Below are 15,016 nucleotides of genomic sequence, written 5' to 3'. Positions count from 1 at the left end.
GCATTATAAAGATCATATTAGTTCCATAACACTTCTCTTTCAATATAGAGATGCGGCGTAAGGAACGTTTGGCTGGTATTGAGATATTCTATTTTATTAATTTAAGTTGTTGGTTAGTTTGTTTGTAAGTAATTTTTGTTTTGAATTTTTTTTCTTTTATGTCATCACCATGATTGAGTTGTTATGTCATTTGCAGTTGAATAATTTGTATCAAACAACTAATGTATACAACTCTGTTTGAGGCTCTCACCAGCCGTAAGGCCTTTGCATAATTTTCCAAAAAGAAAATTTCAACTTTAGTGAGAAATTGACAAACCAAATATTAGCCATCCAGCTGGGTCGAAATAGTGTTCATGGGTTGAGAATGTTGTTTCTGATGTTCATCGTTTCATTTCTTAGGTTTATTGTTGGGTGATAATCGATTTTGGTAAAATAAGTTTTACTGTTTGTTAGGACCAAATATGAGTATCTTTGGACCATTTTTTGGTTAGTCTTAAATCTTAAGCATGGGGATTTCAGATTATGGGAGAAGAAATTCATAATAGTTTCTATGTTCCATTCGAGATTAGCTATCAAGATGTTTTTGTTGTCAAGATTTAGAGAACCAATTGGTTGAAATCGGTTTCTTTGAAGAGATCCTAAGTTGCATTCAAGCTAAATTATGATATTTTTTTTCTATAAACAGAGAGGATTATTTTTTTAAACAACTAACATCATAAAAGTTGCTTAGAACATCTTCAAGACATTTCTATATTTATTTCTATAATAATATTTAGAGACATATATAAACGATTTAACCCACTTGTATTTATCTTCCAAAATAACCAGTTTTATTTCTCTTCTGTAAACATATTTTTTTACGTACTTTATGATGAGATGTTATTTTACAGAAAAGAATTAGAGTAAACTTAAACATTATCATAGTTTCTTTTAAAATGTAGTATAATACATTATAAATTTTTTTATGTTGACCAATTGATGATTATTTCTGTCAGATAGATATACAGACAATGGAACTTTGTAGCATAAGTGAATTATATTTTCACTCAAAAAAGTAAATGGCACTATTATTTTATTGATGAAAACTATTAAAAATATGATAGCAAAAAGAAATGATCGTTAGGGAATCAATTGATGAACTTAGCAGTAGCATGTGTTACTCAGTGCCGTGCCTACTGAAAAAAAAAAGCCTTCGTTTTAGGTATCATTGTAACATATAAATACATTTTTACTAAAACTATCAAATAGCTAAAATAAATAATAGCTGTAAATGAACTCATAAAAATAGATAAGAACGAATTAACACGAAATGTATATGTCAACAGAGCAATTGCCACTACGTACGCTTGTCATCAAATAGGAAATATACACCAAAAGCGAAACTCAGATTCTAAAGCCTTGTTCTAAAAAAAGAAGAAGTGAGAAACACAGTTACACAGATATTGTTTCCACAACTTACTTTTGATTTCTTTTACGATTATCCATTTCCACTGATTTCCTCTAGTGGAGTCTAACATCCAGCCATCTAGCATGGTTGGGTTTCTTGAGCAAGAACACTGCAATGAGAAGGTACTTTTATGAAGTAGACATATGGAATTTCAACATTTCAAGTTCTTCACCATTTTTCAGAACTGTAGATGGCGTTATGTCTTCCTCCGCCTGTTGTCATCATCATGAGGGTGACTTGAGCCCCTGACTATCTACTATTCCTGCCATGAAAGAATGTGCACACAGTGAATAAATATGATATTGTAATTCTATGATGGAGTTCAATTTGTTATCTATACAAACATAAATCAGAAGAGTATATATCTAATTCATTTCCTTACGCAAGAGACAAATTATTCAGAAAGAACAATATAAATACTGAAGATTTGATTGTGAAAGCCATCTAAAGAGGTAGAAAACTAAATATACCAAATTTGAATTTGAGGATTAGTAAAGAGTAAACCTTGATGAGCATGTCCAAAATGGCCAACAGCTATGCAATCAAGAAACATTTGTTGTAAAGCTATGCCTCCATTTAGTTTGTTAATCAGTATCATCAATCCCATTAACCGTAGAAGCTCTTCGTGGTTTCATAATCTACTTGCCTGGTCCATTGTGAAGTTCGTTATAACTGCTTCAGACCATACACATAAAGCACAGTACGATTATAGCGAACACATTCACAGTAGCTTATGTTTTAGTAGCTTGTTTTCCTCTGCCAATTGCAACACCAAAATATCTCTGTAAAATTAGAAACCCTATGATTGTCTTACTGGACAGCTGAAAGCTTGAAGACAAATATCTATGTTTTAAAGGAGCTGTAAATAATTAAATATAATATACCTGATGTGGGCTTGAGAAATCTTAAGAAGTTGCAATGATTCAAAGAACATGCCAAGAAGGAGTCACCATCGCTCTTGTTTGTCCTTTCCTATAATTGACCATGTTGTAACTACAAATAGAGATTCAACGTAAGGAAATGGTTAATGCTTTCTGCAATCTCAACAAAACTGGTCTTCTCCGAGAACCTAATAGAAACGGGGCGTCGAGTAAATAGAAATAATAAGCTCTACTTTTGGTGTAAAATATCAGAGCATAAGTTAAGAAAATATATCCCCTCCTCATCCACCAAAGCAATATAAACAGCCATGAGATCACCACCCTTATTCACATTCTGCCTTTATCGTACCGAATTTGAGAGTCAAAGGATTGAAGTGATGATTTGAAGAGGATTGAGACTTACATATTTATACTCGCAGTTTCACTCTATCCAAGTAGTGGGAGAGGCACTGAATGAGAGATCATGAGAGCATTGGGAAGTTGTTGTTAATGATGGCATTATAGATGATGTTTGGACTCAACGCACTTGCTTAACGTCTCCGGATTTCTTTCCGGTATGTGGAGACCAGAGGATAAGACACGACTGCTCTGCTCCACCGGGAAATGTAACACCACAGTCGGTCAAAAATCAAACCATTCATCTTCCCAACCTCCACAAACATAGCCTCTTTCCTTCACACACTCTCTCACTCCTAATCTCTCCCTCAGTTCAGTAGCAGCCGCAGCTCCTACTCAACCACCATCTCCTTCGCCATTTCCATCGGAGACAAACTCCCCGACTCCACTCTCTCCTAGTCCTAGCTCGATCGATCCCCGTCTCCTCCCTAACTGCCGGGAAGAAAGCCATTCTCTTTGCTGTCCCATGAGCTTTCACTCCAACCTGATCGCAGAAACACGTCCATGAATTCATTAAAGCCGGAGAGCTCAAATCCAAAACAAAGAAGGCAGTAACAACGGAAATTGAAGCATGAAATGATGAATTATACAATACAAACTCAATTATTTATACTTGCAGATTCACCGACTTAAAGAAGAAGAGATGCACTGAATGAGAAACAGTGGAATGAATAGGGATAATGAGTTAATGACGACGATTTAATATAATCCGTAACAGTACTGGTTTTCCATTGCCGGTGAGAAGAACTCGAATCGATACGAACAGTGGATTCACGCCGTTATTAAACGCTTCTCGCAGAAATACAAAGAATCCTTTCTTAAATTTTAGATTAGCCATTCTTGAAGAAAGTGAGAAGACGAAGGTTTAAACGGCCTAACTTCTTTTTACATCATTCAACTCAATTAAAGTTATTCAAAACTTACAAAATCTTAGCTCGCAGGCCCAATAGAAACCAAACGAAAGCGTGATAAATTTTGCTATGAGACACGTGTCGCCTTCTGCTGTTTCTAATTGATGACGTGTCTCTCTCACAGGAGAGAAACATATTTATATATATATATATAGATTTTCATTGGTTGTTTACATTTTAGTGTTTTTCTATTTTCACCATATTCTTAGAACTCAATTATTCTATAAAAACATAACTTTTTAAAAACTAAAAATAATAGCAAAAGTTCATCATTTCTTATAGTCTATAAATAGAGATTACTTTCATTTAATTTGGATATATATTAAAAATGTCACTTTTTCTTTATAATTTTATTTTTTTATTTTTAATCAAGTGTTTTGGTATTCTTAAACTTTTTTTTTGCTAAATAGATATTCATTATAATCTGTTAATATCTTAAATAATTATTAATATGTAGCTACTAAATTATACTCCCTCTGTTTTTAAAAGATACATATTCTAGATTTTTCACATATATTAAGAAAACTCATTAAATATGCATTGTTTTTTGTGAATAACAATTTTCCATAACTTTAAGCCAATAAAAATTCAATAAACGCTATTAATTTTTTTGAAACTTACAATTTTTCATAAAATCATACATTGAAAAAGTAAAAAATGTATCTTTTTAAAACAAATTTTTTTTCCAGAACATACATCTTTTAGGAACGGAGGGAGTAATTGATATAAGTGTGAATTAAAAATGATAAAGTAGGGTGTTGAATTTTATTAAACTAAACTATTATAGAGTATAAAAATGAAATGATTGTTGAATAATATGTGGAAGAGAGAGAAGATGATGTGGAGTGTTAAGGGGGATGATTGGTTGGGGCTGTAGATGCTCTAGACAGCCAAAATTTAGTCTACAGCTATATATTTCAACCAATCGAGCTTTGCTTTCCTTAAAAAACTCACAGCAAAAAAATCTCTGAAAAATCAAAATATGGCTGTAGAGAGCTTTATTTCTAGAGCCAAAAATTAGTGCTTTAGAAATCTACAGCAAAGAAAGCTACAGCAAATAAACCAATCATCCCCAAAACTTAAAAAGAGAAAAATAGGGTGCTGAATAAACCAAACCATTGTTATTAGAGGCATTACTATTGATATTGTTTTTTTTTTTACTTTAGTTAACTTTTATTTGTTTTAATTTCTATATACTTTTTGTGACGTTTTAAAAGTTTTTTTCAGTTTTATACTGAATTGAGTTCACACTACTTATGTGTTAAAACATATTTTTTTTTAAAAAAAAACTAAACTAAAAAGAACCTAATTAAACCGATCAAATAAACCGAATTAAATACAAACCAAATTGATTACAAACCGAACCGAATACAAAACGAAACGAACACAAACCGAACTAAATTAACTATGGTTTATTTCAGTTGAAAAAAATACTAGAACCGAACTAACCAAACTGAACCCGAACCGAACCGAGAAAATAACCGAAGTGTCCATCCCTAACAAAAAGTGAGGCGTGTAATTAACTTGCTGTGAGAGTCGGTACTACTAAAACCTAAATTTGAACCATTAAACTTTTTAAAAATAATTAAAAAAATGGGCAATTGTCAATAATAGCATCTTTTGAAGTTTATGTCTCAAAAATAGCACTAGAAGGAGAAAGTCACAAAAATGACATTCATTAAAGGGTAAAATATCTATAATACCCTTGGTTTAAAATTAAATAAACAAACTAAAATAAATAAAAAATAAAAAATAAAAATAAAAAAATAAAAAAATAAAAAAAAAATTTATACTTTCAGATTATATGTTTTCAGATTCGAAATTTTTATAATTTTTTTTTTAAAAAAAAATTTCAAATTTTTTTTATTTTTTTTCAGATTTTATTTTTATAATTTAAAAATACTTTTTGAAACTGTTTTTAAATTTTTTATTTTTTATTTTATTATTTATTATTTATAAAATTTTAAACCCTAATTCCAAAACTCCACCCCTTAACTCTAAACCCTAAGGTTTGGATTAATTAACTCTAGGGATATAAGTGTACATTACCTCTTTAATGAAACCTATTTTTGTGACTTTGAGCCTTGAGTGCTACTTTGGGAACAAAAACTTGGTTTAGTGCTATTCTAGTCTTTTTCTCTTAAAAAAATCATGTATATAATTATATCATCACAAAACCTAAAAGACAAAATCTTAATTGCTGCTTTAGGATTTCTAATGGCGACGGCGGATGATTCTAAGAGTGTCGTGTGTATTTGCTGTGATAGGAAGGTTGTAGAAGTTGATCCCAAGACATGGAAGTTGTTCAATGAGATGGTTCCAAAGGAACGATACGATGAGCAAATTGAGCCGGTGGAGATGCCCCATGTGAAAAGCACAGTCCTCAAGAAGCTTTTAACCTACAGCGTGAGGATCAGTGATACCACTTGCTCCTCGGACGTGCTGAAGACTTGGATGTATGACGAGTTCCTACACGGTGAAGAGCGCCTGACCAGTCTCATGGACCTTATCAAGGTTTCTTGTCTCTTGTCTGTCTGTCGTTCTTTCAGATATCAAGTTAATCAACATTTATTTTAATTTTTAAATTATGATCTTAATTATAGTTTTTGTTCAATATATAGGTGGCTGATTATCTGGATCTTCAGTCATTGTATGCTGGTGTCATCCAGTATGTGGAGGACAAATCACAAGAAGAAATATCCTATATGGTACGCAATGAAGATCTCAAGAGTCTCCTCAAGATTGTCAAGGTGTTTTTGTACACAAATCATATATGTGTGTGTGTTTGCTTGTCTCTCGGCCTCCTAACTCAATTAATTATATGTCTTTCGACTAGTCGGCTCTTTATTACCTGGAAGAGACTGAGAAGCTCTGGTCTGCTGTGCGGTCCCTTTTAATGAAATCAAAAGAAGAGTTCTCCCAGATGATTGCCAAAGAAGATATCCTCGGTTTGATCAAATTGATCGAGGTTTTGTGTTTATTCCAATAATTAATTAACTATCCTGATATACTTGCCTCCTCTCAATCCTGATACACTTTTGTGTGTGTGCATATAGGTGGCTAAGCCCTTGTCTTATGAGAAACTGTGCAAAGCTGTGCACAACCTTATCCTCAGTAAATCCATAGACCAGCTTTCCCTGGAAATCCATAACCAAAACCTCAAGGCTCTCATCAAAATTTTCTGGGTCACACACACTGTTTCAATTTTATTTTTTAGGTTTCACACTTGACTGATTCATCCTTGACACCTCTCTCATTTTTTCACTTCATATATAGGTGGCTAGAGCTGAGAAACTTCAGACACTCCAAGACATGGTGGTCCAATATGTCTTCGATAAATCAGATGAGGAGTTGGTCCAGATGGTAAGCACCGAATTACCTTGCTATCAGTCCATCTACTTGGACGTGGCTCAGTATCTGCGAGTGGGCACCACTGAAGCTGAGGAAATATTTAATTGGCCCTCTAACGAGACATTGAATCAAAAAATTCCCATCGAGGAGGAAGCTGGGGATGGTAGCAAAAAGAAGGATGGATGGATGGCAAAAGAAGAAGAGGACCAAGACTAACAAGTTGAAGTTGGTACCATGCATACGTAAGAAGCCAAGTACAAAAAAGCTTAGCTTGAAGAAGGATCTCTCGGATAACTAATCTCATTAAACGAGATATTTAATGTTTTTATATTTTGAATAAGAGATCGACTTGAGCTCTAATTTTATCTTAATGCGTTTTCAATTATATCATCACATTCAAATAGTAGTTAGAAACTTTATTTAACTGTTTTGAAGATTTTAAAAATTTTAAATAATCTTGTAAGACTTATTTATGCTCTGCTTTGTCGGATTGTTATCTGAGTATCTCCATTCTCAGAGAGAAACAAATTTGGCTTTTGTTTGCATTTGCGTTAGTCTGCTATGAACTTTTGAGTAATCAGGTTTAATGTTATAATATGCTGCAAAGAGTTTATTAGAAACGATGGAATGAACTGTACAGGTAAAAAGATGGACCTCATGAGTCTCTCTAAACAACTGAGCAATGATCACAGATATTGATGGACCTCTTGTAAGGCTTATATATGTTTGGCTTTGCCTTGACTGCTATGAACTTTGGTTTATATGGCAAAATGTTTCATGTTGCAGAGTTAGGATGGAACCGGACGGTTAATTAAACCGACATGTAGGAGAAACATTGGTCTGTATTGAAAATTAACACTCTTACCGACCAACGGGTTTATGTCCATTAACCAACAGTGAAACTACAAAACTAGCTTTATTATCATCGTCCATCAACATCGATGCTTGAAACAATCTTAAACTTTTGAACAAAGCAATTTGATATATATAAGCAGAAAATTTGTGTAAGAACAGTGTTTCTTGTTTAGGAAACTTAGTTTACCCCTTATAATCATTTAGAGTTAATTGTAAATACGAGGAAAATTAGCAAACATTATCCAAACTTTGAAATTCATTTTTTTTTTCTGAAAATGCTATGTGACCCAGCTCTAAATAAATACAAACGGGCATTACATAGCCTACAATCAAACATAAAGAAAATGTGGGTCTCCCCACAATAAAAGCAAAAGAAAAAACAGATGCATTTACTATTTAATTCTTAATTATATAGTATAATTTTATTATTTAATATAGGTGAATCTTCTTTGCTCTGACTGCCTCGTAAATCTAGAAATATAAGAGATGGGATTTGTACTAAAAAAGAGAAAGTAAAAGCAAAATCTTAGTTGTATTTTTTTTAATTAACTAAGGTTTTTTTTGGTGATTAGATGTAATTACCATGTGAAACCATGCAATCTACTTTTGTCCCTTTCGTTTTGTTAACCATCAATGGATGTCATTTCATGATTATCATAAACTATGGACTCATATAGCGTCTTTGGCATCAAATTATAAATTAAATTAGAGATTATTTTTTTTGTTTTGTGCAAGTAAAGTGGTTATTAAAGTAGAGATACTATGGAAAAATCACACATGATATATACTTAATAGTTAATATGTAGAAGAAAATTTATCTCTAGGATATTTTCTACATGAAGAGGAGTAGCTAGGTTTTACTCTTAGAAGTTACGTACTATTGGAGTATTGGTACATGGAAATGATTTAAGGGAATCATTTTAATATAACTAAAGCACATATTTCTTTTTAGTTAAGACTCTATATAAATTGCATTTAATCCAAAAGATTGATTATTCAGGCCTGGATAACATAACGTAAAAACCATTTTATTATGGGAATTTCTCTTTTATTATACATGTAAGTGAAATAGTATATATAGACCAAAAAAAACTTTGTTTGAGATGCATGTAAGTCACGAGTCAAATTTCAACTAAACATTGAAATAAAAACCAGAGAACAAGAATGAAACAGAAGACATAACATTAATTTACATTAACACGTCAAACATTATTAGTTTCAAGCCACTTCTCGATAGCTTAAATACAAGGATGGAGACCTCTTTCCAAAATGAAATGTATTCACCTAGTAAACTAATGCTTCTGTTATTAACCATAAACCCCAAAACCACTGTTTTTTAATCAAAGAGGACATTCAAGCTAAAATTATATAATAAATTGTATCATAGTAACTAGTAAAGATAACCGGTGAAATGAAAATTGATTTATTTTATTAGAATTGGTATTTTTTTTTTTTTGGTCTAAATATTAAGATTTATAACCATTTTTAGTTTTTTACATTGTTGTGAAAACACAACTTATTGAACAGAGGAAAGGAGAGTAGCAAAAGAGGGAGCAGAAATAACAACACCAACAACACCAAGAACGCAGGGGTGATTAACTATATGGAGACACGAACCAGAAGTACAGTTCGAGAAGAGAGGGGGGGGAGACTGCCGCAGATGACAGAGACAGGAGCCTATCCCTCATACCACGATCCACCACCTTAAAAAACGCTTCAGGAGTCTTCGAAGTGACTCTGAAGATGCGGGCATTCCGTTCGCGCCAAAGGTTGTAGATAATGACTTGATTGAGAAGTTTTAGTATCGCAGCAATCCGAGGGGCGTGAGGACCTTGAAGCTGACTGGAGATATCCACCACTGCTGCAACCGAGATAGGTGGAGACGCCAAGTACCTGCCACAAAAACGATTCCAAGCAACAGCAGCATAGGAACACTCAAAGAAAAGGTGAGAATGAGATTCATCGGCCATAGAACATAAAACACAACCTGATGGAATTGTAATTCTCCAAGACCGCAATCTGTCGCGAGTTGGAAGCCTTCCAAGGTAAGCAGTCCAAGTAATAAAAGAGCACCGAGGGATCTCCTCCTTGAACCAAACCACTGGATGCCATTGGACCAGTGGCTTAGAAATACGAAACCTCTCCCAAGTAACTGGAGAAGAGAAAGAAGGCCCAAAGCCCCCCGTGTGAAGTCTCCACAGATAAACGTCACTGCCATTTGAATCGCAGGGAACCGTCATTGTTGATAGTATTATTTGAAGCGTCTCTGCATACTCTGACCTTGCCGGAGGCAAATTCCAGTGTCCGTTACGCACTACTTGTGAGACAGTAGCATTGAGAGGGATCCTGAGCGCGGCAGGCCCTGAGCTACCGAAGAGGAGGTGCAATGGACCAAGCTCAGTCCAATAATCATACCAGAACGAAGCTGTACGCCCATCACGAACCGTGCATCGGAGATAGGAATGAAGCTGATCTCTCAGATTTAACATACTCCGAACTGTCTTCGAGAACCTCGGCGAGTCATTGACGAGCCAAATGCTTCTACCCCCAAACCTGTTACTTCTGAGCCAAGGGACCCATAAAGAACCCGATCCCGTGAAGAAAAGCCATGCTCTCTTCAACCTGAAAACCATCTCAAAGTCCTCTAGTTTCCTAAGACCGAGCCCACCCTCAGCTTTCGGTTGACAAATATCTGCCCACGAAACTCTTGCTCCAGCCGAAGATGAGGTGCTGTTCTTCCAAAGGAACCCGGAACATAGGGAGTCAATTTTTGCATAAAACCATTTAGGCAGGACAAAGACCGAGCTCCAGAAGTTCACCATCCCATAAATAACTGACGAAATCATCTGAACCTTGCCGGCAAAAGATAAGAACTTGACTGTCCAAGAGTGAAGTTTAGATGTTATACGATCCAGGAACGGTTGCAAGGTTGTCGCAGAAATCCTTTTAGGACTTAGCGGTAAGCCTAAGTATCTTGTAGGAAATTCTTCCTGTCTGAAACCCGAGAGAGCACTCAACTCTGATGCTTGATTTGGCGAGTAACCTCCATAGAACACCTCAGATTTCGACTCATTTGTATCCAACCCTGACCAATCTTTGAATTTACTCAGTACATCCTTTATACCGGTCGTAGAGTCCCTCCTTCCATCATAGAAAACTAAAAGATCATCCGCGAACAATAAATGTGTAATCTTAGGGGCAATGCATAGCGGATGTAAACTGAAAGCACCATCAGACTCAGCTTTGTTCAGCAGCAGGGATAGAACTTCCATCAACATGATTAAAGATCGTGCGGGCTAGTGGTCATTGATTGCCTCTCTGAATTTCGGTTTGATACTGTATCTTAGCCTTCATTTTTAGTTGTGATGGTTCTCAACTATTAATAGTTTTTATAAGGAAAACGGCTACTTTCTCTCTCTAGAAAGTGCGATTCCTAAGGAGATAAGGTTCCTAACCCTTTCTTCCGCCGTCGGTGGGCACCACGCTCTCCGGCGAGAACTCTCCGCCCTTCTATTCTCTTATCCTGTGAGCCTCACTCATGTCGCGATGTTTGTCCGGAAAAAGAAACCCAAGCCTCGTCCGCCGTTCTCTCTGTCTTTCAAATCTCGCCGTCTAGCGCTCGCTGCGTCTAAAAGTGGTGGTTTGGCAAAGAAGAAGACAATGTCGATCTCTCTCGCCGATCTCGGTGTAGCTGCAATTGGGTCGTCCAACCCTCCGACACTTTCTCCTCCGGTCGCTGCTTCCACGACCTCTGACCATGTTCCGGCTAGTTGCTCTGGCTTCGATGGGTCGTCGCTACCACCGAAGGGGTTTCCCCCTTCTACTTTGTTATCTGTGGTTTCTCCTCCGTCGGAGGTTGCAAATATCACTACGAGTTCTGGATCTGCTCTCTCTGGCTTCAAATCTAAAGACGATGTCATCGCCCCGGAGAGGAATTATGCTGCTTTACTCAAGAGCTCAGCTCAATTGCGGGAATTGGGCTCACCGACGGAACATGTTTCCGGTGTGCCGTTCGTCCTTATTCCCGATGAGAATATTGAGGCTGCGAAACTGGAGTTCAAGGACTTCATTTACGCTCGATTCCATGGAGATTATCCCTCTATGGGTAAGATTATCGGTGTGGTTAACGCTGTCTGGGCAAAAACTGGCCCTCGTATCTATGTTCATAACATTGGACAAGGAATGTTCCTTCTCCGCGTTACAAACCCAAAGGCTCGTGAGGTTCTGCTTTCCAGGACATGCTGGAACATCGGAGGTCTACCTATGTTTGTTGCTCCATGGTCTCCCGATTATTCACCCGATGAGCCCCCTCTCACAACTGCAATCGTTCCGGTTGAGATGCGTAACGTTCCGTATCTTTTGTTCAACCAAGAAAGTTTGAGTCGTATTGCTACGGCTATTGGGAAACCGGATTCTCTTGCGCCTGAAACGGAACGCAAAGAGAACTTTGAAGTAGCGAAATTGTATGTTAAGGTCGATCTTACGGCTCCGCTCCCTCAAAAGATTGTATCTGGGTTCTCTAATGGTAGAGAGGTTCAAATTGATGTATTGTATCCTTGGTTACCTGTCCATTATGATGTGTGCAAGAGGTTTGGCCACAAAACAGATAAGTGTACTTTTGGAACTTCTAATGACGCAAAAGGGCACCAGAGTGCTAGGAAGTTTGTTTTTGAACCATCTCGGAGAAGGTCGAAGTCTAGGCCTGGCCGCTCAAGAGACAAGGTTGGGAAGAAGGAAGTTCTTCGTTATGTTCCAGTGGCTCGGTCTGACAAAAAGGAAGGGAATGATGTGGCTGAGGAAACAGTCCTCAATTCTTCAGATGGAGAAGTTGCTGATAAGTTAGTACCTCCTCGAACTGCTGATCAGGTCCTTGAGGAGGGTGAAATCAGCGAAGCAGAGCTTCAGATTAATGCAGGTTGTGTTGTGCCTCCGGAATCAGCTCCTTTGGCTCCTCAAATTAAGGATGTTGAGGAGTGTGGTCTGCAGACTGAGCTTACTGCATCAGATAAAGGTTTGTTTGTATTTCCTTCAGACTCTACAGCTTCAGCACCTGGTATAACGGATAGGGTGTCTTCAGACACAAAAATTTCCGTAGAGGGTGCAGGGATTATCACAGTAGAAAAGAGTAACCCGCAATCAGATAAAGACCCTCCAGACTTCACAGCTAATGCCGATAGAAGTGTTACAGCACTAGAACTGAAAGACGAGGATGGATCTACTCCACCATTACTCGCAGGGCCGGGTAGAGAACAAGGACAAGACATTGATCCACCGGAGGATCATGAGAACCCTTTCTGCCTGGTTAAAAACAGGAAGAGTGGCCGGAAGGTCACCAAACACAACTAATATCAGTAGATATGTGTTTTTTTGCGTGGAATGTTCGTGGACTGAATAGTGAAAGACGCCACACTATGACCAAAGATTGGATTAATATCCATAGGCCTTTTTTTGGAGCTTTTTTGGAGACTCATATTTTGGAGAATAATAAAGAGAGAATTTTGGGAGCAATTCCGAGGGGTTGGAATTTTTATGGGAATTATGGAGACAACGATTCTGGCCGTATAGTTATTGTCTGGGATCCAAGGGTTACTCTTGTTGTCTACGATGCTTCAGCTCAATCAGTCACTTGCGGGATCACCATCTTGTCTGAAAGAATCTCGTTTACGGTTACTTTTGTCTATGGGTTTAACTTAGTGGAGGAACGGAGCAGTCTCTGGGCAAAACTGGTTGATCTTCAGGGTTCGTCGCCGTTGTCAGTTCATCCTTGGTGTGTGCTTGGAGACTTTAATCAGATGCTACGGTCTTCTCACCACTCCAAACATCTCTCTTCTCGTATTGACGATGCGGGTATGAAGGAAGCAAATTTAGGATTGCAAGATGCTCAGTTGTTTGAAGCTCAAGCCAAAGGCTTGCCTTATACTTGGAGAAACTGTCAGGATGATAATCCAGTTTCCAATAAGATTGATCATGCATTCATTAACCAATCCTGGTCCTCTTCTTTCCCTGACTCTTTTTCGGATTTCTTGGATCCTTCTCAATCAGATCATGCGCCTTGTCTCTTTCGAATGCCAGCCATGAGGAGCCAGATTATTAAACCGTTCAAATTCTTCCATCATGTTATCGATCATCCAGAATATGCTGATACAGTTACTGATGCTTGGAATTGCAGGCTGATTACCGGTACAGATCAGTTCAAGCTTGTTCGCTCCTTGAAGTTATTAAAGAGGCCGCTGCGTAGACTGAACAAGCGTCATTTTAGTGGTATCTCGCAAAGAGTAAAGGCTCAGAAACTGAAGGTGGATGAGCTACAGAGGCGGCTACTTACCATTCCTGATGAGCCTACTGCCCGTGAAGAGCACCTAGAGCGAGATAAACTGAACATTCTTCTCAAGGCGGAGGAGAAATACTATAGACAGAGATCAAGGGTTCGATGGGCAGATGTTGGCGATCGGAATACTCCTTTCTACCATCGCACTGTCTGTCAACATGCTACAAGGAATCACATTCACTTTCTCAAGGACGCTAATGACAACTTCCTCTATGGAGTGGAAGACATTAAAGCGCATGCAGCTGATTACTTTCAAGGAATTATTGGTTTTACTGACCTGCCTATCTCTGCGGCATCTACTGAAGAATTAAGCAACCTGATGCCTTTTCGGTGCTCTGAGCTTCAACAAAATTACCTGAAACGTGAGGTTACTGCAGTGGAAATTAAGGCTACTCTGTTCTCCATGCCTCTCAACAAAAGTCTGGGACCAGATGGCTACTCAGTAGAGTTTATTCGTGCTTCGTGGGATACAGTGGGTGTGGATATAATTAAAGCTGTCAGCGAGTTCTTCAGGAACGGTCGACTTCTAAAGGACATGAACACAACCGCCATTGCTTTGATTCCTAAGAAGCCAGAAGCGTGTTCACTAGGAGACTACCGCCCCATCAGCTGCTGCAATATTGTGTACAAGCTCATTTCTAAAATCATTGCCAATCGTCTAAAGCCTATCCTCTCCAAGTGTGTCAGCCCAAACCAGGCAGCGTTCTTGAAAGGTCGCAGCTTAGGTGAAAATGTCCTCTTGGCAACTGAGCTAATCAAGGACTATAACAAGTCCTCCTGCCTCAAAAGTGCTATGCTGAAAATAGACATTCGAAAGGCGTTTGATACAATCTGTTGGGATTTTGTG

General features: G+C 37.4%; 1 protein-coding gene across 2 annotated transcripts; it reads left to right on the top strand.

The window, feature by feature from the left end:
* Positions 1 to 5,817: 5,817 nt before the first annotated feature.
* Positions 5,818 to 7,463, top strand: LOC125579401. 2 transcript variants are annotated; one of them, XM_048743458.1, is made up of 5 exons: positions 5,818 to 6,149; positions 6,257 to 6,343; positions 6,472 to 6,603; positions 6,692 to 6,820; positions 6,912 to 7,463. In XM_048743458.1, the coding sequence occupies exons 1-5, from the start codon at positions 5,853 to 5,855 to the stop codon at positions 7,200 to 7,202; spliced, it is 936 nt and encodes a 311-aa protein (XP_048599415.1). In that variant the 5' UTR covers positions 5,818 to 5,852; the 3' UTR covers positions 7,203 to 7,463. The 2 variants fall into 2 exon arrangements, with proteins under 2 accessions (XP_048599415.1, XP_048599414.1); XM_048743457.1 differs by having other exon boundaries at positions 5,819 to 6,149; positions 6,257 to 6,385.
* Positions 7,464 to 15,016: the final 7,553 nt, after the last annotated feature.

The sequence above is a fragment of the Brassica napus genome, chromosome A10 (genome assembly GCF_020379485.1).
Source record: "Brassica napus cultivar Da-Ae chromosome A10, Da-Ae, whole genome shotgun sequence".
NCBI classification, from domain to species: Eukaryota; Viridiplantae; Streptophyta; class Magnoliopsida; order Brassicales; family Brassicaceae; genus Brassica; species Brassica napus.
The sequence above is the reverse complement of the archived record's forward strand: the minus strand, read 5'-3'. Positions and strand labels throughout refer to the sequence as shown.